Raw genomic sequence first — 26,149 nt, 5'->3', positions numbered from 1 at the left:
ACTGGTAGCCTAAGGTGGTATTTCAACAACACTGTGACTGGTAGGTGAGCTCACGGGGCTCAACCTGAGCGAATGTGTTAACACTGGCTCTAGCAAGAGCAGTGCTGACCTACTGAGAAGATTCGGCGAGAAACTTTGCGTGTCTATGGGTTAGTTCGTTCGTCGAACTCTCTCGTCGTGATCGACGAGGACGGTCACCGGTGCTTGAAGAGCCTAAATGCATGAGCATTCGCAATCTTCTAAAGGCATTAAAAATGTGATTTTCACCATTAGTTCAGAACAAGTGTGCTTAACAAATTATTTACATTTCGTAATCATAGTAAATAATCGAACGACATGACTATTTTGCGGAAAAAAAAAAGCGAAACCGAAATGTTGTTCGTTGATAAACTTTTTTTTATTGTCGTCGTTAAATATCTGATCGAAAAGTGTACTTGGTGGCCTGAAGATACAGTAATCAGATCGGTCTAATAATATTCGAATAAACGTAATTTCTACGCTAAAAATCATAACGTGTTGGGCGTTGGGCAGAAATGTCACATTAGCACATTATCGCTTGCGTATCTCCAACAACAATAAACTTAACATGATCGGAATTGAATTCAGTTAACGTTTACGCTATCGAGAAAACGCTATCGAGAAAACTCGCACCCAGCACACTGAACTTCTGATTTATACCCAACGACGTCATAACTGCGTTACAATACTTACAAAATACAAGCGCATTGTTATCACAGTTCGTGACGTTTGTGCACGTGTCGAATCGGTTCTACGTAACTCGTGCATCGTCACGTGTTCAAATTCTGTAGCACATCGCAGATTTGCGGTCAGATATCTTCATTATACGTACTTAAAGGAATAATTAAATAGGCCTCTCCCACGGCCCGATGGATGGTACAATGTGGCGTCCCATTTGTGAAATGTAAACATTGACAACGGATAAATAAATTTTGTTAATCCCGCGGTATACATTAATGCTGTTTTTTTAGTAATACAAAAGTGTGCTTAATTCGTGTTTAAATTACACCAGAAGTTTAGTGAAGATGATGAAATTAAACTAATAAAATGATTTGAGATGTCATTTATAGAGGGTAATAATACAAAATAATAATTATGAACTAGAGGTCCCGCAGTAGTCGAAATTCGACTATAATTAATTAGAATTGTAAGTTTGTACACTATTATGATTGTATTTTATACTTCTATAATCACAAATATCGCCAAGGCTACACTATAAAAAAATATTAATAAAGACAAACAATATTTAATCTATTCTCAATTTGACAACAGACGTCAAGAACAAAAGTTTGACAATAAATAAATAGTATGCATGCATGTGTGCGTCAAATACATGGTATGTAGTGTGTGTAATGTTTTCTTTATTGATTTAATGTATCTTTTGTGCATTATTTAAAAAACATATTAGCATTGTACACTCTTCTCTATATTCTCTATAAGTGTGCAAAATTTCATACTCCTCCGTCCCCGCAATTTTCGTAAAAAGGGATACAAAGTTTTTGCTTCACGTATTAATATATAGATTATGTGACAAATATGAAATAGGGGAAATAGAATAAAGTTTTGTAAATGGATTTTTTTTTTCGACGAGAAAGTCAATAAATACATAATGTTTTGTGTATGAACTTGGACACGTTTTGTTAGGTAGTTAAAGCATTATCCAGCGTGCAGAATGAGTTATTAAAGTATATTCCGTCGTCTCTTCCATCCATTTTAATACTAGTAATAGGATGTTTTGAGTCCGCGCGGGTTAGGTACCACCATCCCGCCTATTTCTGCCGTGAAGCAGTAATCCGCTTAGGTTTGAAGGTCGGGGCAGTCATTGTACTGTTACAAGTGAGACCTTAGAACTCATGTCTCAAGGTGGGTGGCGGCATTTACGTTGTAGATGTCTATGGGCTCCGGTAACCACTCAACACCAGATAAAAAAAAAGAAGACCTTATCGATAGAACCGCTGCGTTAACATTATTATACACAGCGCGTTTCCAGACAACTATTTTGCTATGTACCATCCGGCCTTCAATGAACTCCCCTCCACGATGTTTCCTGAACGCTATGACATGTTCTTCTTTAAGCGGGGGCTTGAGATAACTTTCTAGCAATATGCCGTAACTTGGCAGTGCTGGCATTGCTGACTTCTAAGAGCCACGGTGATCGCTCACCTGGCTGTAAGTCAGATGAATCTAACTTCGAAGGCAACAAAGACAACATTATCCAAATCATGACGATAGCGTTACTTTAACGCTATCCTAGTGATAAAGAAAGTGCATTAAAATAATACAGAACAAAGATCGAGAATGAATAAAATTTTCATTAAAAAAAAACTGACTTCAACAAACAAAAACATATGTGAAAGGAAAATTTCAAGACATAAAAAAATGCAAAAAAGAAAATATCATCAATTTAGTCGAAGTTGATTAAATATGCATTTTTAAGTGAAACTCAAAAACTGTCGCCATGTCGGTCAGATCTTGATAAAATTCAAATGTGGTCTACATGAGAAGCAACAGGTGTCAAATAAAAAATACTATCAAAACGAAATCGGTTAATATAGAAAACAAAAAATTTACACTCGAATTGAGCAACTCCTTTTTTGATAAAAAAAAAAGCCATCAAAATGTAAACTATAACAACAAACTGCGTCACAAGAAATCACAAATCGTTAACCTACTATATATCGGCCTGCCACGTTATGTCACAGCAAAGCGATAAGCGATCGACTTTCAATAACATAATTACGTGCGTTCCACTGTCCCTACACTAATTAATTTAACTGTGCCATCACACTTTCTTTATCTGTTGACGTTTTCCGGGTGTCAATTTGTTTTTTTTTTTTTTTTTTTGTAGTTTATGGCCTGGTATCTAGACCTTTAGGCCAAGTCTTAAGTATTTTTATTCGGTTTATTATAATTTCCCCAATGTATTTTTGATGAATTTATATAGAGGCACGTAATAGGATCTATTTTTTAACATATCACTCAGGCGGCGGGAGGGATCTTGCACTGTCACTTGATTTTGCACTAAGTCACTAATTTCACTCACAAATGAAGATCGTCGACTGTGCGCACACTGAACGATTGATCGTGGATTTATTTTAATTTACACAATACACTTCGTGCACTTTAATGTGGAGGTACATTAGCGGTTTTAATGCCTAAGACTTTCTCTACTAGTCGATAAAGGGTAATGCAGAAAAGAAGGTACTTATTGGCTGAATAATACAATATACAGGTCAGGTAGGCAGCAGCTTGGCTCTGCCCCTGGCATTGCTGAAGTCCATGGGCGACGGTAACCACTCACCATCAGGTGGGCCGCATGCTCATCTGCCTACAAGGGCAATAAAAAAAAAATATACTGTGTATTAATCATCATCATCATAGCAGCATATAGATGTCCACTGTTGGACATAGGCCTCTCCAATCTATATCCAGTGCGGCCGGTCCGTTGCCATCTGCATCCAAAGTGACCTAACGATGCCTTAGACACGTCCTAGCGGATCCATTAGATCCAATAACCCTTGCATTAGACGCCTTCAGCTCTAACGCTAGGAGCAGGCCTCGGACCTCAGTAACCCTACAACCTAACCTATGCAATAGCCCGCTGAGTTTCTCGCCGGATCTTCTCAGCGGGTCGCGATTCCGACCCGGTAGTAGATTCATTTGCGAAGCAGTTGCTCTGGAGTTGTTAGGTCTCCATTGGAGGCGCTCGGGCAGCTGTTAGCAAATCCCACCCCTCCTGGCTTAGCCCATGCTCGCCCACCAGTTCTGGTGAAACCAGAAAGGCCTCTGGGCCACCAGTAATCCGTCATCCATAAAAATAAAATAAAAGACCTAGCGATTTGCATTAAATAAAAAACCTAGCGATTTCCATCTGGTAGAAGGCCGTGTCACACTGCGCTTGTCGGTACGTGGTCTCCACGCAAAAATCTTTTTGCCCCATCGGCCGTCCGATTTCTGCCCTATATGGCCTGGCATAGGAAGTGGAATATTTTATTAATAGAGCATATAAATACATCAAGTGTGTTATAAATTGAAATACATCCGTAGATACCTAAATCTTATCCAATTATATTATACATTCTATACTTAGATACTAATTTTGAACATTTTGTAAATATACCTAAAAGCATTTGCCGAACTCTTAATTTGAACACTAAATAAACTACATAATTATAGTGTCATTAGATATAAATAATAGTGCCATTTTATGTTCTGAAGACGGTGCTATCATTTGCGAGATTTTTAAGATTTAAAAAAAATTGGGAAGGAATGAAAACATTTTGGACACACCCTATGTCCCAATCGTGAAACTTATCTAAATTTATTGAATACCAAAGTGTAATGCAGTATGCCGTATGCAATATCCGCTGCGATAGCACTGATGGTACACCAAAAAAAACGTGTGCCATTTCTGAAGCTCTTGAATAAAAAAACATTTGTATTTTTGAATACGCTATACGGCCATGAAATATAGATGAAGCATACGGTTGACACATCGGACATAGCTATGTTTTCTATTGTATACTGTAGCCCAGAAAATACACATGTGAGATTTAGTGATGTATTATTGTTTTAGCCCATATTTTTATTGGCTCGCTTTGAACATTGTCTGTTCGGGCGGGATTTTATGGTGGCTCTTTAAATAGCTTTTGCTAAGCTAGAGACTTATTATATTAAATACATGTGGAACAAAATTTCAAGAAATAAGTAAGTCGAGTGAAACAGTAGGTACAATATAGCAATTGCATACCTTTTTATTGTTGTTATAAACACGGTTAATGTAAGAAAAGTTAATGAATCTATCCTTAAAATTCCGAAGCTTTTTGTTCAACTTCTGCGTTAATTTTCGTTAGCGTTTTTAACTACAAAACTCAAGTTATTAAAAATATAATTCGATAGCTTAATTAGGCATACCAAAATCATTCCAAGCTACATTGTGTATGGCAGGCATCACCAAGTAACAAATGTTTTTTGAAAATTTTACATACTCTCTTAAGCTCCCACAAATATCGTTCAAATCCTTGAATAACTCGTCTAAAGTCAGATTCTTCAGAACCCACAATCCAGGACACTCCTCAATAGAGCAGGATCAAGATGTCGTTTAGCGCGTAATATACCTATTAGTGTAGATGATATTCAAAATTTACATTTAAAGCAGAAACCAACTTTACATTTACTGCTATAGCTGTTGGGATTAGCGCAATTCGCTAAATATTTCAACATTTGTGGCTTGAATTAAGCCGATTGCAGGTGTAGAACCGCATTACAGATACTGTTACGCTTTATTAATTAGGACAAGATGGTTGCTCATTAATTTAATACTCTACTATAAACAGTACCGCGAATAGTCGTTATGTAGATACACGTCATTAAGGATCATCCTGATCCATTAACGGTGTTTTAGTTAATACAAGCACCGGTCACCATTCTCGTCGAAGCCGTCGCTTGCAACGAAGGGCTCGGCGAGTAAATTAACTCATAGACACAGCCCACTGAGTTTCTCGCCGGATCTTCTCAGTGGGTCGCGTTTCCGATGTATTGGGAGATTCTGCGAAGCACTGCTCTTGCTAGGACCAGGTTTAGCAACACTCCCGGTTTGAGCCCCGTGAGCTCACCTACTCGCCCGGTTACGCTAACATAGCCTCTCAAGACTATCCAGCTTAGGTAGGAAAAAAGTAGATTTACACTATACGTTGTGTACTTGAGCTGGATGTATTATTCTGAAACCTTGGTAAAATGTCTAGCTTGAATATTAATCTAGCGCATTAGATTGTAATATTACCTTAGGAATTTAAATCAAACATAAAGATCATACTCATCATTTGGACCGCAGTCGGCTTTCCTGCTTCCCATAAGCACAATCCCGTAGTAAGGTAGGATGCCTGGCTGGAAATTGCCACCTTCACCCTTCGGTGAACTTTACTCCGTAGTAAAACAAACCAAACCATGCCCTAAAACAATACAGTTTTTTAAGGTTTAACATTTTGAATCCTTTCTAACCTTAGGTCATAATCTGTGCGCGGGTAGTCATCATACAACAGAAGATATATGACAGATGCCCGAATCTTGCTTGCGACATTTTCAAGATAAGCTTGCATATAATATATACAAGTTCCGAACAACAACATTCGGACCGTCGGTCTACCGAGCAATATCACTTGTTCGGTGGAAGATCTTCCCTTCGTCGTTATTTCCACCTCTATAATAAGGAAAGTTACAAGATCATTTATTATTGGTCTACCGAACAATAATACTCTTTTTGTGGACGACCTCCCCTACCTGGTTATAACCTTGAACAGATGATTTTCCACTTAACAAATGCAGTCTTTACACTACACCATCGCGCATCGTCACTGTCAATCAAATTATAAATTGCTTCAGATAACTAGTTTGGATAAAAACAATTGCGTATCCCGACAATATTCCCGCCCACAATTGAGCCCATTATAAAACAAATCCGGACTGCATTCCCGCAATAACGGCCCACAATGTCAACGAAATGTCAAAGATCAGTTCTGTTGATACCTTATCTGTGCTTTCACCACTTAAGCTATGTACTGTGAGTTGTGAGTCCACTTCGCCGATTAGGGCGAGGCGTTATCTGCCACCGAGTTAGGTTCCGCCCAATGATTGATAGATCTGGATATCGAGCAATTAAGCCTTAGTGATATGCAAAGCTTTCACGAAACTCGACTATGTAATGTTGGTTACGTTGGATGGAAATTTCCGGGTTCGGTCATTTGGTTTGTTACAATAAAAATTGGATGTATTTGAAACGGTCGGCTTGCGATATCAATTGCACGATCTGTACACTTACTTCCATAGTAAGGGATAATATAAGCTGACTTTTTTATTTCTTGTTAAATTGTCACCGCAGCTCATGGGCATCGGATAGTGAACCAATGAAATAAGCGCGGTCCTTTTTAATTTGCTTTTCAAACAGCTTTGCAGCAGAAATAAGTATCTTTTTACTATCGAGATATTTAAAGGTAAAATAGCATTTACTCATAATGACAACTCTGAAGCTACAATTTACCAAAATTTTTGCAATGTATGCTCACTAACACTAAATTTTACGTAAATAGTAAACAATAATGTAAAATAACAAATTTGACACGACTGCGTTAGGAAAGCATTAAATGAAAATTGAATTTCAATATATACATACAGTATATACATGTATTCTTCAAAAATATCCATTTATTGAGCCTCATCTAAAATTTCTTTATAATATACATGCATGCATTTCAATTAATGTTATATTTTATGATATCTTCTTAACAGCATCAATAAGTCATATTTGAATATAATGTCAGTGATGGTTAAGCCATCTTTGTAGCCGTAACGATGATGTTATCCAGACTATTGGTTAAAATATCATTTGACTGAATGCAGATGATTTTAATAATGTTGCCTTCAATCATTATTATTTATGCAAGCTTTTCTTATTGCCATCAAAAATGTTAATGGATTAACAATGAGCACAATTTTGCTATTTATACTGCTTACCTTTTAATTCCCATCTTAAGTTCTAGAACGTCTATTTACGACTCATATTTGTTCCAAGTATCAAAGACACCTATACTGTGTTCCCGACGACAAGACACTGGTAAAACCCCCAAGGCGAAAAAGGCTAGCATGAAGCCACCATCAAAATGAAGAAAAAAAAAACAGTCGAAACTCAAAACGAACTGTGCGGGTGTACTCGAAGATTTATGTACAAAGATAAATTGAAAGTAAAAGATTTATTAGTGTTATTGAACTTTTGTCATTATTTAAAACTACTTCTATTAAAATACCGAAGCCTTAATCCCGATCGGCTCAAGATTATCATCGAATGGTCACTCTATGTATATTTTTAATCCCTAAGTAACATTGAAGTCAGATTAATAATTTCTCCGACAAATTGAAAATGACTTTCTGTTGGCCATCCACATAGGTATATATGATTTTAAATTTATGTTTTTTTTAAATATTGTATTCTTTGTAGGTACTTGAAAAATTATTCGTGTTTTTTTTCATTTAGCTGTTTTATCGGACGCTACTCCCAAATATGAGGCGTTCGTATTTTCCTCGATCCACACCTTTCCCTTTCATCAACACCCATGCCATACTTATACAATTAGTGCAGTCAGGTACTTTTGGAGGTAGGAGCAGGGGGCAGGAACCCAACGAGCATGTATCTAAAGAATCTAAAGAGGTCTATGGGTAAAAAGGCCTATTATTACTTAGCACAATTTCAAAATAATCACGTCATCTATATATTAATACGTGAAGCAAAAACTTTGTATCCCTTTTTACGAAAATTGCGCGGACGGAGGAGTATGAAATTTTCCACACTTATAGAAAATATAGAGAAGAAGTGCACAATGCTAATACTTTTTTTAAATAATGCATAAAAGATACATTAAATCAATAAAGAAAACATTACACACACTACATACCATGTATTTGACGCACACACGCATGCATACTATTTATTGTCAAACTTTTGTTCTTGATGTCTGTTGTCAAATTGAGAATAGATTAAATATTGTTTGTCTTTGTTAATATTTTTTATAGTGTAGTCTATGTAAAGCATTCAGAACTCTTTCCAATCAATTGCAAGCCACACAACATTTTAATCTTTAGATATTTTTAAATATCAATACAAATCGGACACGTGATATTATGTAAATTAAAATACAATTACATAAATATTAAAAAATGTATTACTATTTCGACTACATATTTCCGCTCTCATTCAGTTTTAAAGAAACGTATCCATTGGCCCAGTTTTAAATTTATATAAGTGCATTCTGATGTAAATGTTGGTATAATAAATCTATGTTTTTTTTCTTTCGTGCATTCGAAAAAAAAAAAATGGAATTTGAAAATTATAATGTTTAGGTTATAAATTCTGTTTACATAATTTATTGGTGTGGTGTCTCTTGTTTATTTCGGTTTTGTGGAATAGCATGTCCAATTTATTGCTTTTCTTGGGTGGTAAAGATTATTTGATATCCGGATAAAACTTAAATTGAATCTAATTTTTAATAAATAATGATTGAATATAAATTGAGTAATTAAGAATACGTGAAGATACGTGAAGCAAAATTTTTTACTTTTAAGCTCTGAGATTTTGACCAGTTCAATTATATCTACTAGACTTTACTAGTAGTATATCAAATTTTTTTTATCTTGGCAATACAAACCGTAGAAATAATCTTAAAATTTAATACTAAGTCGTCGTGGTCTAAAATGTATTCGTGTTGAGCGATGCGCCGGCTGGTGTTCGAATCCCGCAGGCGGGTATCAATTTTTCTAATGAAATACGTACTCAACAAATGTTCACGATTGACTTCCACGGTGAAGAATAACATCGTGTAATAAAAATCAAACCCGCAAAATTATAATTTGCGTAATTAGACCTCTTGTGAGTTCGCGCGGGTAGGTACCAGTGTACCACCACCCTGTCTATTTCTGTCGTGAAGCAGTAATGCGTTTCGGTTTGAAGGACGGGGCAGCCGTTGTACCTATACTGAGACCTTAAAACTGATATCTCAAGGTGGGTGGCGCATTTACGTTGTAGATGTTTATGGGCTCCAGTAATCACTCAACACCAGGTGAGCTGTGAGCTCGACCATCGACCAAAGTAATTAAAAAAAAAATCTCCACTTCCATGTCGAGATAGGACCCGGATAGGACTTCGGGCATAAATAGCGCTAGCTTGTGCAAAGTGAAACACTACCCTACATGACACGGTACCGTTTGCCGTCGGAAACATGACCATCGATCCTCTTGGTCAACCCATTGTCCGGAGCCCGTATAAACGGCTTTAGCCTACTGAATTTCTCGCCGGATCTTCTCAGTGGGTCGCGATTTAGATCCGGTGATATTCTGCGATGCACTGCTCTTGCTAGGGCTAGTGTTAGCAAATTCTCACAGGTTGAGCCCGTGAGCTCACCTACCCGTCCGGGCGTCGTAGATGTCTATGGGCTCCAGTAACCACTTAACGCCAGGTGGGCTGTGAGGTCGTCCACCCATCTAAGCAATAAAAAAAATCTTGACAGTACGAAAAATAAATATAAATCACACATTTTCCTAATTTGAATTTGGAATTATCTTCTTTAAAATTTAAACTTTTAATGATATCAAAACCAGCCAGATACAAATAGAATAGCCAAATAGATTTTATTACAAGTTCATACATACTACAATGCGAAAAGACTTTTTCCCCAACCTATGATTTGATTAAAAATCTCTGAAGAATTTTGATTAGAAGGTCTCAAGTATAGTTACAACGGCTGCCCCACCCTTCAAACCGAAACGCATTACTGCTTCACGGCAGAAATAGGCAGGGTGGTGGTACATACCCGTGCGGACTCATAAGAGGTCCTACCCTCAAGCAATACTAGTACATAATTTAAAAAAAAATTACCCTTTTTTATCAATTATTATTGTTAACCATTATATGAAACATCGCTCGTAGAGGCCCCGATAACTTGGAGAAGCTGGTGGTAGTTGGTCAGGTTGACGGTAGAAGATCACGCGGACGCTCACCTACCAACTGGTCTGATCTGGTTAAGACGCTCACCGGCCTGCCAATAACCGAGGCTATAAAGACCGCCGAGGACAGGAAGACGTGGGGAAGCATTGTGCATCGAGTGGTCCACATTTTAGATTAGACACGACCTTCAGTAATGAAGAGACCGACTCAGAAGAAGATATGAAACAAAATTGTAAAGCAATTTGAAACCTCAAACAATTCGTTTTAGACAGAGAAAATTTTAATCTTTTTAGGGCACAGTAATGAGATGTTTGTACAATGAAATCTTACTGTTATTGGTTTAAACATTAAACTTGTATTAGTAAGTATTAACTAATAATGAGCGAGGTGCGTCGGTTGTGAGATATTAAGAACGAATTTTAAAGTAGGTAGGAGATACCTGTGTCCGATAATTTTATTTACATAATCACTGTTTACGTCTGGTAAAATTTATAATACGTTCTTTGGTTAAATATGTGTAGTTCTTGTTTAAACATTGTTATCTTAAGAGCGTGTTATTTTGAATGCGCGTTATCTGTAGGAGTATTTCAATCTATACTAATATTATAAAGAGGAAAGATTTGTTTGTTTGTTCGTTGAATAGGCTCCGAAACTACTGATCCGATTTGAAAAATTCTTTTACTGTTTGAAAGCTACACTATTCCCGAGTGACATAGGCTTATAATATTTTTGGAAAAAAATTAGGGATCCTTACTAGAACTCTAATAATGTAACCCAAGGTGTAAATTCCCTAAAATATTCTTTATCTCGCGTGCCCTGCGAAAACTATTCATGATAGAATAAAATAATGTACTACAACTTTGTAGAGCACATTATTATTTACAAAAATTGTCACGACAGTAACTATTATAGTTGTGCCGCAATAAGTGTTCTTTTATTTAAAAAAATAAAACAACGTCAAATATCGTTGAAATTTTTGTTAAAGACCCGGGCGGAGCCGGAGCGGACCGCTAGTGTTTAATATCGAGAGATGAAAAGCTATTTGGTTTAAACGACATTATTGCAACTTTACAGGAGAGCAATTTGAAGTTTAAATTTTCGAAAAAAATATCATAAAGGAGTAGACTTATAAGTTCAATTAAAAACATCGTAGTAGTCAATTAAAAACAAAAGTAGACTTAGAAGTTCAATTAAAACATGGAACCGGTGATGCTAATCTATCTTCCTATTCGTACACTCTTGACAGAGTGGTCGTGGTCATGCATCAGTCGGATCCTGCGATACCGATGCTCTCGCGATGCGACGCCATGTGGCACGATGTTTCGCAGAGTGAGAGCAAACATTTATGTTGGAGTGAGTAACAGATTTTATGAGGTCGGTCCATCGTGTTGGAGATCGTCCGCGAGATCTTTTGCCCTCGACTTTCCCTTGCACCACCAACCGCTCAATGGAGTCCTCATTACGAGTGATGTGCCCGAAGAACTTGAGGATTCGTAATTGGACTGTTGACGATAGTCTCTCCTTGATGTTGAGCTCTTTCAGGATCGAAATGTTGGTACGGTGCGCGGTCCACGGAATTCTGAGGAGACGTCTCCAACACCACATTTCTAGTGCGTCGATCTTACGACGGTCTTGCATCCTCAGCGTCCACGTCTCAGCCCCATACAGAAAGATTGGAAAGACCAGGCATCTCATTAACCGAACTTTTGTAGTTTTGGTTATTCTGCGGTCTCTCCAAATCTTTGTTAGCCTCTCAACTGAGGATCTTGTCACGGCGCAACGTCTTCGGATGCTAATCTATACCTACATTTTATTAAATAAAATTGGAGTGTCTGTTTGTAATATTAAAATAACCGCTTTTTACTACATGCATGTACGGTACATACACCAAAATAACATTTTTTATAATTTTTGTCTGTCTGTCTGCTTGTTCCGGCTAATCTCTGGAACGGCTGGACCGATTTTGACAAAACTTTCACCGATAGGTAGCTGATGATATAAGGAGTAACTTAGACTGCTTTTTTTAGACCAGCTTCGTCCCGCGGCGTTACCTGCGGTACGACAATAACCGCGGGTAACATCGCGGGACTCAGCTAGTCAATAATAAAATTTAATGTTTCTGCTAGGGAACGCTAATGTGTCGCTAGTACCAAATAAAACGCCTCTTAAATTACAAAGATAAATGTCGCGTATTAAACGAGATGTCGCTTAAGCCTAAATTCACCTCTCGATATCTTTTTAAATTCACGTGATCTCCCTTGATCCTCAATTGAAAAACCGCAGTTCGTTAACACTACACCGTGAGCGTTGACGCCTACTTTGACACAAGATGTTAAGCTCTCGAGTCTCGAGTGCATTAGACTAACGGTTATATTCGACCTTTACAGCGAAGAAGGCAGGATTCAACGCGTAAATACCTTCATACGTTTGGCCGCTTCGTTGTGATAGAACGGAATAGTTTTAAAACGTTTGTGACCGCATACGTGATTTAATAATAAATAATTAAAATTTGCATCTGAATCTTTTTTCGATGTTCCATATTAAAACGTCACAAGCTCGGATTTTCTAGGTTATTAGACAATAAAAATTAAAGCATTTCACAAAACTTAACTGACTCCGATTAGGAATCTAATAATGAATAAAAAAATCCACCAGCCAGTCGAAAAAGCTATTTTTATGTTTATCTAAAAAAAAACAAAACAAATATAACAAAAATAATAAGATAGTTTTTATTAATTTACTGCTCGTGCTAGTTCAGAAAGTATGATACAATTTGCATTTTCCCGATTCACAGGTCTGCTTGTGTTGCAATATAAACAACTAGTCGGTTTGTAGATCCATATGTAAGTTAAATCACGTATAAGGGACCATGCTGCCCTATTTATATCTAGCATATCCTGCGATGCTTGAGTCATGGCATTTATTACTGGTGGTAGGACCTCTTGTGAGTCCGCACGGGTAGGTACCACCGCCCCGCCTATTTCTGCCGTGAAGCAGTAATGCGTTTCGGTTTGAAGGGTGGGGCAGCCGTTGTGACTATACTGAGACCTTAGAACTATATCTCAAGGTGTGTGGCGCATTTACGTTGTAGATGACTATGGGCTCCAGTAACCACTTAAGATCAGGTGGGCTGTGAGCTCGTCCACACAGGTAAGCAATAAAAAAATAATAAAAAAAAATATTATGATTTAAAAAAAAACATGTTAATCTAGATTATGAAAGGTGGAACGTCCTTGGGGTGAGCTGCGCTGTCTGGTTCAAGTGTTGACCGCGATAACCTCTTCTGACGTGTCGAGGTCAGATCCCAGGTGAGGTACGTACGTCCCCCAACGGTCTCCTCGGGGGATCGTACGCTTGGACGAGAGTGCAGGGGAGTCATTTAGTGGCTAGGGTCTTAAATTCCATCTCTTGGGCCCGCGGTCCGCACCCAATATCTGCGAACCGGTCCCATATGCACCAAGCACACCGTAGGCGCGGGGACCTAGCGGAGGTTGGGTCCCCATCCCGAATTTTTTTTTATCAATGATTGTCAAACGAAATTTCATATATATAGTTTCAGTCATGCTTAGCGTGATTGAATCATAAACATCCAAACTTATATATAACCTACATGTTTATAGTATTCGTATAGGTCATTGAGGCTTAAGTTGCCAGGCGACATGACGACCCACCAGGCAGTATTAGGCTGCTGGACCTCAGATAAATCGCAACGTAAATACTTCCACCCAACTAAATACACGGACAAATTTCAATTAAATTGTACTTATATATTCTTTTTTTTTCCTACCTATTCTACTACTACTACTAATAAGGTTAATCTAGATTCACCGAACAAGTAGGTGAGCTCACGGGGCTCAAACCGGAGGTGTTGCTAACACTGGCCCTAGCAAGAGCAGTGCTTCGCAGAATCTACCACCGGATCGGAAACGCGACCCACTGAGAAGATCCAGCGAGAAACTCTGTGGGCTGTGTCTATGGGTTAATTTACTCGTTATATTTAATATTGAGTCGAAACTACATAGTTATCAGTGGGTGGAATGTTATTACCGTTCGCTAAGAAGCTATCTACCATAACTTTTTAGCGTAAGTATTTTGTTAAATCGACGCCAATAAAATTATAATGAAGCTTACAAACAACATAAAGATTTATCATAAAGATTATTTGAGCCTGTACTATTATGGAACGCGATATTTAAGTGAGCGCTTATGTTTAAAGTGGTAGGTAATATTAACTAAACTAAACAAAAAAAAATGAAATTGAATTTAATATTTACCGGTGTTAGGGCGTCTTGTGAGGCAGCACGATTTTTCAATTTTTTATTGCTTAAATGGCTGGACGAGCTCACGGCCCACCTGGTGGTAAGTGGTTACCGTAGCCCATAGACAACTACAACGTAAATGCCGCCACTCACCTTGAGAGAAGAGTTTTAGTCTTAGTTGTAACAGTACAACGGCTACCCCACCCTTCAAACGGGACGCATTACAGCTCCACGGTAGAAATGGCAGGGTGGTGGTACCTACACGTGCGGAACCACAAAACATCCTACCACCAGTAATTACGCAAATTATAAATTTGCGGGTTTGATTTTTATTACACGATGATTATTCCTTCACTGTGAACGTTTGTCAAATACGTATTTCATTAGAAAAATTGGTACCCGCCTGTGGGATTCGAACACGGTTGCATCGCTTGATACGAAGGCACCTTATCCTTTAGGCGACGACGACTACATAAGCTCCGGTAACTTAAAAGCAAATCAAATTAACTTCATTGAAAACTCAAACATCGAACGACAAAGTATTTTTAACCGACTTCAAAAAAGGTTCTCAATTCGACTGTATGGTTTTTTATGTTTGTTACCTCATAGCTTTTAACTGGGTGAATCGATTTTGATCATTCATTTTTTATTAGAAAGCTGACGCTTTCCTTGTGATCCTATTTCAGTTTAGTCCAGTTTTGATAATGGTATCCATGAGAAAACCGTATAAGTCTGAAATTCGCATTAAGTACGTGCACAACAAAAATAGATGAATAACTCAATAACTCAATATCACGCCAACCAATTTCGATGAATATTGTTTTTAGTGTATATTCATTTGTTATGAAATATCTTTTCTTTTCTATTTGAAGTCGGTTTTTGTTAAAGCATGTCTATTTACAATTATTATTTTTAAAAGTGTTCTTAAAAATTGAGTTGTGTTTCTCAACCTTTTTTTGTTTGTCCCCAGTTGCGGCAGTATGCATTTGCTTGGAAGTCGGGGCGCTGCCAAGCCGACGCAGCGGCTTCACGTGCAACGATCCAGCTCTCTCTTTCCCGCATACGGGAGACATGTTTTCCATCTCGCTTGTCGCAGCCATCACGGTTATCGTGCCTTTTTTCGTTGTGAGTACAGCACTACGTTTCGTTTTTAAAAATCGATTTTTCAAGATCAAAATTTATAAGAAAATTAATAATAAGAGCTAGTTAAAAATTGCGATTAATCTATTATGGATCTAAAGAATGCTGGAACAATTATTGTATTCGACCATCTAAGATTCTACCTTGAAAAATTTTAGTTTATAAACTGAAAAATAACATTGGGCAAAGTGTTCCTTACTTCAGACTAAAGAAGTATACTCTCCGTAAAGTTTACATGTAACAAAAATGTTTAATTCCAAGGTCAGATTTACCATAATAATATTAAGTTTATGATGTAAGACTTAGAAGTGGCCCAATAATTGAACATTTTGTTTATACCGAGAACTATGACTTCAAGCTAATAAAATGTTAAAACAAAAATCAGTATTTATAGCTTACAATTGTACGACCGGCTGGCTGCCAGTCTCACATCCAACACTTGATTATTCTACAACTATGAAAGATTATTAAGTCTGAATGAGTTTAAAGTAAGCGATATGTGATGAATTCAAGTTAAACATTAAAACGCCCTAAGAAAATAATTCTAAATAACACAAGCCGCGCAGTGAAACGTCGAAGAGATTTAAGATAATATTGTTTATTCGATGCGTTCTAGCAGTTTGTTTGTGAACTTGCGTGTTGACCCGACATTGTTTAGTGAATGTCAACAGCAAGTAGGATGTTTGTATAATAGTGTTTACAGGCGGTCAAGTGCATTTATAAAAGCGAACGTGCGCTCTCAAAGTTGTAGGGAGGCGTTGTTTGTGGCATAATTCGTAGAGCGGGTCAAGAAATGCTTCAGGGGGACAGTACATGTAGTAATTACAAAACTTAAAACAAGTGAATATTGTTTAGATCAATTGACGGGCTTATTCCTCAGAGCAAGACTATTTACAAAAAAAATTTTGCTTACTAAAATTGTAGAAGTCATGGATAATATTCTAAAATAAAATAAATGTAAAATCTGTGACTAAATCTAGTCAAATGTACAAATAGCACCACTCCATCTCTTCGATAATTGGACAGAAACATTATCAGAGTCTTAAATCAGCGTCTAAGATACGCCCAACCCGTACTTAGTGTTGTCCTAACCTAAACATCAGCCCGCTGAGTTTCTCGCCGGATCTTCTCAGCGGGTCACGATTCCGATCCGGTAATAGATTCATTCGCGAAGCAGCTACTCTTGAGTTATTAAGTCTTCTTTGGAGGCGCTCGGGTAGCTGTTAGCAAATTTCATTCCTCCTGGCTGAGCCAGAAAAAAAAAGTGTTGTAGTGTGTTGTAAGCCCAAAGCGACGCCACGATGCAGTCAGCATTCTAGTTTGATGGACGTGGACAGCTGGTGTACATTGTAAATACAATTGACACTTTGACCTTTTGTGCCAAAGTGGGTGGTGACATTCACATTGTCGTATCATAGTTCTATTAATCACTCTGCACTAGTTAGGTAGGCCCTGAGTTCGTTCACCCACATATACAAAAGTAAATACAATATATAAAAACTAGGTACCATGACGTATTTAAAAATACATAATTGATATACTAATATTTTATGTACGTTAATAATGGGACAAGGCACACAAGATAATTAAATTATATAATATAATAAGCACATGGCACACATTAGTAAACGTTCAAAACACTTAAGTAGAATGACTAGCTACCAAAGCTATTGGAAGTCAGTACAGTAAAACCTTAATTTAACTACATCTATCCTTGCGTGTTATTAAGTCGCTAAAATCGAACGTGATTAGTAATGAAATAATATAAGTGTTATGTATTAGTTGCTATTTTGTAATTTATGTTTTATCCAAGGCAAGAAAAAAATGACATATACTATATATATATCCAATTTAAGTCTGGAAGGAGAAAAAAAATCAGCACACGAAAATTATGAAAATCACTGACTATGAGTAGACATGAAATATATAAATTATTTCGGCTAATCGCTGCTTAACTACAAAATTGGTTATGGCTAATTTTAAATAAATTGATGCCTACCCAAGGATTGAACCGTGGTAACACATCAGGAGACTAATGTATTACGGTCATTAACACTTCTAAGGCCGCGATTTTAATATTAAGCAATACAAAATACCAAGTATATATAATTAATAATGCTTGTGATATGTGACACTTCAAATGCTAATATATTATAATAAGGTCTTGAAGGGATCTTGTTCAGCCATATTTAAAATTAAATTGTTCAACAATATTTATATTGAATCGTGAATTTCAACTTTCACCTCTACTACGTTAGGTATGAAAAAACCTTTGTGCATATTCTATGAGGCATTTGCCCGGTTTTATAATTTAAACACAAAAGAAGGTCGACTTTAACTTTGAGAGCCGTCGACCACGCTAACATCATGGTTGGAACGCGTAAATATTAAACTGGGTTGCGCCCGAGGGTTAGGTACTATCGACCCTTCAACTAAAAGTAGCTTTGTAAAATAAAGCTTCCACGTCATTACTAATTAATTTTCATGTTAAATTATTTAGTAAGTTGTAATATTGTTCAGGCACCCCTTTCTGTTATATAACAAAGAAATATTTTGTGATTAACTTCGTTGTGTTGGTACCTACTTTGAGGGTGGAGGTGAAGATGGAAGACTGAAGAAATCTTTCCAGTCATGCTTTCCGGTTTGAGGATTGGGACAGTCGTTAAGCAATACGATTGAGACTTCAATTGACGTCTCAAGGGTGGTGGGTGGCGGTAATCACTTACGACCGTATGGCCTGTGACCTAGTTCCGCCATCTACGCAATAAATAAAATGAAGAATGAAATTTCATGCGAATTAAATTACAAATTAGGAAAACTCAATTTAAAAAAAAAAACATCTCTCATTGTGACAATGCAATTTACTTCAAAAACATTGTAGCCGTATTCTGAGCGTATGTAACAAAATTTTCCGCGATTACAAGTGTATTAACTTTAACACGAGAACAAACAAAAATCAGAATTGCAAATCCTTATTGTAAATGCTTGAGCTTGTAATGATTTTAAGTGTAATTGTTAAGGCTATGATGCCACCAAGCGTATTTGTTCAACGGTTGACGAGCAATCCAAGGTATGATGAGTGAACAATAAATTCCGAATATAACCCTCATACACAGCCCATTGAGTTTCTCGCCGGATCTTCTCTGTGGATCTCTTTCTCTCACGATTCTAATCCGGTGGTAGATTCTGCGAAGCATAGCTCTTGCTAGGTCTTACCACCAGTTACAGATTTAGATAGATAATAGATAATTAATAGATAATAGATAATTTGATCGTCTGATAGCGTTATCTGACCCTGACTGCGTTGGTCGACGTTTCACCTTATATATTATATGACATTTACAATGTTGACTTTGTATTTTGCAAAGTCTATGTCTGCTGTGATATGCAGATATTACATACTTAAACATTACAATATAATCAGTAAAGTGTAATCTTCTCGTGTCTTTAACATTATTTGAACACTAGTGTTTTGTCATACAAATTAGAAATTTAGTGAACAGTGCTCAAAATATGCCTTGATAGCTATATAACAATAGGTGAAGCAAAAACTTTGTACCCCTTTTTACGAAGAAAATTTCGCGGATGGAGGACTATGAATGTTCCCACACTTATAGAGAATATAGAGAAGGAGTGCAGAATGCTATTTTTTTTTTAAATTATGCACAAAAAATACAATAAATCAATAAAAAAACATTACATACACTACCGTGTGTTTGACACAACACATACACATAAATATACCTACTCTTTGTTTATTGTTAATTGTCTAACTTTAGTTATTGTTTAAAGTCTGTGGTCAAATTGAGAATAGATTAATATTGTTTGTCTTTAATATTATTTAGCTATAGTGTAGTAATGGCGAAATCTGTTATATTAATATAGAAGTATAATAGTCTTTGACAATAGAATCATAATAATGTTTAAACTTATAATGGCAATGAATTATAGTCGAATTTTGACTACTGGGGAAGTTGATATAAATACACTTCAGTACATATTTGATTTTTATTTTTTTCTTTCATGCTGATTCTCATTATTCAAAGTTTATGATGGTATCTACATTACATGCTGACAGATCCGGTGGTGCAATAGTTAGCGCCCCTAACTATTGCGCTGAGGGTCGTGGGTTCGATTCCCACACCGAGCAAGCTTTGGGTGATTAATATACAAGTTTATTTGCTCTTTGTCTGGGTGCTTATTACCTATGTATGTATATATTTGAACTTATACTGGGTGTTAAGAGACCGCTTCCGAAAGCAAAGACAGACGATAGTACTAATAACACCTTTGATGATGGGAAAAAATCGATTCTGATTTTTTTTAAACATTTTTAAAACGTTTTATTAGCATTATTTACGCTCCACCATGTTAGTACAGCTAATTGAAACGATACTTTCATAAAAAATACATTACTTTACTTAAAAAAAACCAGCAATGAAACACAAAATCAAAAACAGCTGATGCCCGGATCAACGAACGCCCGGACGCGGCGTTTCTTTGACACACACACCGGTGCGGCGCTAATACCGCGTTCCCTAAAATTATCAACTATGTAGGTACAAAATTATCAACTTTGTAGGTACAAAATTATCGTTTTCGGAAGCGGTCTCTTAATACCCAGTATAACCATGTTTATCAATCTCTGGTACAAATAACACAAGAAATCCTAAATGCTTTGCTAAAAATGCTTTTTTTTAAGTTCACAATCTGTACCCAAATACGGTTTACTTTCAGCTCTGGGCCGTAGAAGCGATGCTATATCAAGACGACGAATACAACATGAAGAAAAGAAAGATGCTGGCCAGCGCTAAAACCGCCGGTCTCATCTACAGAGATTATATATACGGGGCGGTCGTTAATCTCACCATCCTTGAGGTGGTCAAGTGTGTGGTCGGCACTCCGAGGCCCACGTTCTTTGACCTCTGCCAACCAGACAAAGCGTTGACTTGCAATGAGTGAGTATAGATACATTTATTGTGCATTTTTTTATTGCATTTGAGACATGAGTTGTAAGGTCTCAGTTCAGTACAACAGCTGCTCCGCCCTTCAAACCGAAACACATTACTGCTTCACGGCAGACTCACTAGACGTCGTCCTGCCACCAGTAAGCACCACCACACGACCAGCATGTATTTGAATATAGACATTTTTGAAGCGTAATTCTTAATTTCCACATCCCTGTTTAGCGCTGTATTATAACCTCAGGGAACAAGTCATAGAGTTAGGTTATAGGTAAACATTCCAGCGAGGAACTTTCCAAGCCACTTGGAGAAGTGACGCGGGATTATCCTTCACAAAATGGTCCCACAACCCATGGTATGTTTGGTACAACAAGCAACTGTGCTTCCTTTAGTCGCATGCGCGATGTCAACTCACCTTGGATTTTGCCTGTGGATCGTCAATCAGAATAGAAGTGCGAACGTGACAGTTAGGAAGAAGCTTTATTATCCCTACCTCTTCGCTGGTAGCCTGAGAGGCCATTCCAGCTACGCCCAGACGGGTAGGTCAGCTCGCGGGCTCACCCTGAGTGAATTTGCTAACACTAGCCCTAGCAAGAGCAGTGCTTCATAAAATCTATCATCGGATCGGAATCGCGACCCACTGAGAAGATCCGGCGAGAAACTCATTGAGTTAAAAACAATGCTTTTATTTCAAAATGATTCCTCTAACGCAGCCTTTGCCAAAGTGGGCGATTACGCCCCCTTGTGGGCGCTGCAAGCCTAAAGGGGGGCGGTAAGAGATCCAGAAAAAAATGGGGGCGTTGTGTAAAGGCTTGGGAGGTGATTTGTAATTTCATCTAGAAGGACTTATACACCGACTGAGCTCTCGCTATAGTGATTTTTGAAGTAGGTGAAAAGACGGGGGCGCTAAAAAATAATTTAATCTCAAAGTGGGCAGCAGACAAAATAAGTTTGGGAGCCCCTACTCTAATGTAATTCTCAAAGCTAAATATACTTTAATTCCTACCCCTCATAGTTCCGAATACGTGAGCAGCTACAAGTGCACTTCGACTCAGTACTCCAGGTACTTGCAGATCGATTCCAGCAGAAGTTTTCCTTCGGCGCACGCTTCTCTCTCCGTCTACTGTGGTTTGTTCTTGGCGGTAAGTTCTTAAAGAATGTTCTAGAAACAGTTTTACGTTTATGTTAGTGAAGCTATTTACTATCAAGACTTTTTGAGACCCGATATAGAATTCTAAAGCAACTTAAGGCATCATCTATGTATCGAAGGCCAAAGAGATGTAGCCTCTTTGTGTTTAATTATATTTAATCGATACAATACCGGAACCGATGTAGGCTAACAGTCGACAAGCTAAAACGGAGTCATGATCCTCAGCAATGAGGGAGCGATGGAGAAGAAGAAGAAGAATCGATACAAAATATCCTTTTTTTATTATTACAATTGCTCTTTATCAAAACTGCAAAAGCTATAGAGCTGTTTCATATATTGTTGTATTTTCTTTTGTTCTTACCTCTGCAAGGTAGTGCATACGGCTCATTTGATTGAAAGTGGGTACCGTCACTTATGGATGTCAGCAATACCAGAGGTACAACCAATTCAGTGCCTACTGAAATGTTTATTAGAATACAGTAAAGCCCAAGCAAGCGTAATCTAAATAACCAATTTACTGATGATTAGTATTCTAATGTGACATTGGTTTATTAATAACCAAACAGAAAACTTGTATATAAAATTTATATCCTCGTTGGTCTCTGGTCTTTAGTAAATGTGACAACTATACCACAACGTTTAGGGTCGATTTCCTATAGGAATCTTCGATAAAGTTCGAAGATTGGAATGTGAATATTAAGGCACTCAGAATACTACAGAATTTTCTATCTTGCAATCATTATCATATACCTAAGATACGGCAACAGCATGCAACCACATGTCATTTTGGATCCTCCTGATCCACTTACCGTGCTTTTAGGGACCTCAAGCACCGGTCATCGTTCTCGTCGAACCCGTCGCTTGCGACGAAGGGCTCCACGAGTAAATTAACCCACAGACACAGCCCACTGAATTTCTCGCCGGATCTTCTCAGTGGGTTGCCTTTCCGATCCGGAGGTAGATTCTGCGAAGCACGACTCTTGCTAGGGTTCGTGTCGTCGTCAGGTTGGAGCCCCGTGAGCTCACCTACTAGTTAAGGTTACGCTGAAATATCCTCTCAAGGCTATCAGCTTAGGTAGGAAAAAAAAAGCATTTGACCGAGCGAAGAACTAAAGTATAGCGTAAATTAATTACATCAACAGTGGTACCTCCAGCGTCGGGCTTTCAGCTGGCACAACCGCTCAGTGCTGCTGATCCCGCTGGCCCAGGTCCTGGCTCTGGTGTACGCGGCTGTGTGCTCGCTGAGCCGACTCACCGACCACCGGCATCACTGGTGGGACGTGCTCGTTGGCGGACTGATGGGTGTGCTTAGTGTCATGTACACGGTAAGTCCTTCGAAGATCCTATGTCTATGGGCTCCAGTAACCATTTAACATCAGGTGAGCTGTGAGCTCGTCCACCCATCTAAGCAATAAAAAAAACCGATACTGAGACCTTAGAACTTATATCTCAAGGTGGGTGGCGCATTTACGTTGTAGATGTCTATAGGCTCCAGTAACCATTTAACACCAGGTGAGCCTTGGGCTCGTCCACCAATCTAAGCTATAAAAAAAAAACGCCAGATCAAACCGACTCTAAAAGGGTAATAAACGAAATTGTTTTCTAATAAATTATATTGTGCCGAAAATTAGTACTAAAATGGCATTAGGACGTAATTTCATCATACTTATTGGGTATTGAATTATGTGTTATTTTGTCTAATCGATAAAATTATATTCAATACCTAACAAATGGATTTCTTATTCGGATGTCCTTTGGTCACAGTTTGAATATTAATTCTGAATAGACTGAGTCAGTTTCCCCTTTCGAAAACAATGTATGTACATCCGTTAATTCCAACTCATAAAATTTATGTTCAGAGCTAGATTACAACGAAATATTTTAGGAGGTCTCATAGCAGTATAGTGATCCAATTAAATCTGAAATTCTCTCAAGCGTGGAAGTGCGAATCGATTTAAAAATTACATTCTAAGAAGACCTTTGCTGTCCTAATAAAATATTTACTTGAAAGTAGAAGTTGATAATCTTTGTTATGCTAGTGTGGGGTCAAATAGAATTAATTCATATAAATTGTTTTCTATGTCACAGGGACAAAGATAGACGGGAACCCATTTTCAGCACGCAACAATTATTGTAATAGATAATAAATAATATTTTAACAAACTTCTATTATTCATTATCATAATTAGTAATGCGCGTCCCATATTCCGTATTACTCAGTTTAGCAAAATATTAATGATTTAATATTTCATTTTCAGTTATCTCAATTTGACTTTGAACTATGCAATTCCTTTGTCTAAAATTAGTGCAGTAGTTTATTTTGACAGCTAAATGTCAAAATAAAATGTTATTAGATTAGATATCTTTAGACATGTCGGCACAGGGAAACTGGTTATACGTACTCATTATAAAACAGTCTCGTAAGTTTTACTTATCAAATCAAGCTTCCGAGAACGATAGTCGACGCAGATGTTTTGGATGTTTAGTTTTTTTTTTTTTTAATTAATGTTTCCCTCATTGAAAAGCATTAAGCTAGGATTTTCTACTTCATTATGAGTTCCGGAAACACATATACAAATCGAGAACTAGTCTAATCAAAACCAGTAGTTAAGGTCAACATTAAAGTGACCTCAATTGAAACTTACCTCACTGTTTCTATGATGTTTTTAGAAATAATTTTGTTTTTTATTGCTTAGATGGGTGGACGAGCTCACAGCCCACCTGGTGTTAAATGGTTACTGGAGCCCATAGACATCCACAACGTAAATGCGCCACCCATCTTGAGATATAAGTTCTAAGGTCTCAAGTATAGTTACAACGTCTGCCCCACCCTTCGAACCGAAACGCATTACTGCTTCACGGCAGAAATAGGCGGGGTGGTGGTACCTATCCGTGCGGACTCACAAGAGGTCCTACCACCAGTAAATACATTTTATAATATATATAAATTTTAAGATGTATACCCACATATTCACACAGTAGAAAATGTTTGATAACGCATCGTCAAATAACAAAATTAATATGAACAGCTACTTTTGCTTTACCGGTGGCGGGGGTGGAATTTTAAGCCTAAGCCATAAGTCGTGTTAGGATAAGTCCTAAAAAAATGTAATTGCGACTTCGTAACGATCTCTTTTCTCCGGGCGGGTAGTCGTTATAATGCGATCCTGAAACCATTTCGAATTTATAAAAAAAAATATTTTATTATAAAAAAGCGTGGGGTGCTTTTCAGGATATTATCAAAATAATCCTTCTACTCATATCTGTTCATCAAATATTTATAACTACTGATGATACCATGCACCCCATGCTTTTTTTTACAATAAAATAATTTTTTCTTACACTTTTTTTAATTCAAATTTATTAAAATTTATTTTCAATTTTTTTTAGTTAGATTTTCTATAAAAGCGTACATATTTTGTTAGTTTTTTTAAAATATTATTTATTTTTCATTTTTTAGTGCCTTTTCAATGTTTTTTTCAATATATTTTTTTATATTGAATAGTCATCGGTCCTTAATAAGTATACCAAATTTCGAGTTTATCCGACGTTTCGAAGTGGGTCAAAATCATGTTCAAAGATTCCGTTACAAACATACATCTATACTAATATTATAAAGCTGAAGAGTTTGTTTGTTTGAACGCGCTAATCTCAAGAACTACTGGTCCGATTTGAAAAATTCTTTCAGTGTTAGCCCATAGCCCATTTATTGAGGAAGGCTATAGGCTTTTTTTTTTTATGGCTTAGGTGGGCGGACGAGCTCACAGCCCACCTGATGTTAAGTGGTTACAGGAGCCCATGGACATCTACAATGTAAATGCGCCACCTACCTTGAGATAGAAGTTCTAAGATCTCAGTATAGTTACAACGGCTGCCCCACCCTTCAAACCGAAACGCATTATTGCTTCACGGCAGAAATAGGCGGGGCGGTGGTACCTACCCGCGCGGACTCACAAGCGGTCCTACCACCAATAAATCACGGTAAGACCAATACAAGTGGAGCACCAATAAAGAATGTTTCAAAATAGGGGCTTAAATAGCTCCAAGCATTCTATATTTCAAAAATATTCTCACTTTCTACGTAAATGAAGTGGGGGGTAAAATTTAGCGTGCAAAAGCTAGTACTAAC

The 26,149-nt window shown here is 37.4% G+C and overlaps 1 protein-coding gene across 2 annotated transcripts in view; it reads left to right on the top strand.

The window, feature by feature from the left end:
* The window catches only part of LOC114239297 (phospholipid phosphatase 2), a 124,457-nt gene that overhangs the window by 95,025 nt on the left and 3,283 nt on the right, over positions 1 to 26,149 (top strand). For both annotated transcript variants that reach the window (XM_028169441.2, XM_028169442.2), the window contains exons 3-6: positions 15,737 to 15,891; positions 20,644 to 20,864; positions 21,886 to 22,012; positions 23,163 to 23,345. In XM_028169441.2, the coding sequence (XP_028025242.2) occupies positions 15,737 to 15,891; positions 20,644 to 20,864; positions 21,886 to 22,012; positions 23,163 to 23,345 (686 nt within the window). The remainder of the gene's footprint in view (positions 1 to 15,736; positions 15,892 to 20,643; positions 20,865 to 21,885; positions 22,013 to 23,162; positions 23,346 to 26,149) is intronic.

Source organism: Bombyx mandarina, chromosome 19 (assembly GCF_030267445.1).
Source record: "Bombyx mandarina strain Sakado chromosome 19, ASM3026744v2".
NCBI lineage: Eukaryota > Metazoa > Arthropoda > Insecta > Lepidoptera > Bombycidae > Bombyx > Bombyx mandarina.
The sequence above is the reverse complement of the archived record's forward strand: the minus strand, read 5'-3'. Positions and strand labels throughout refer to the sequence as shown.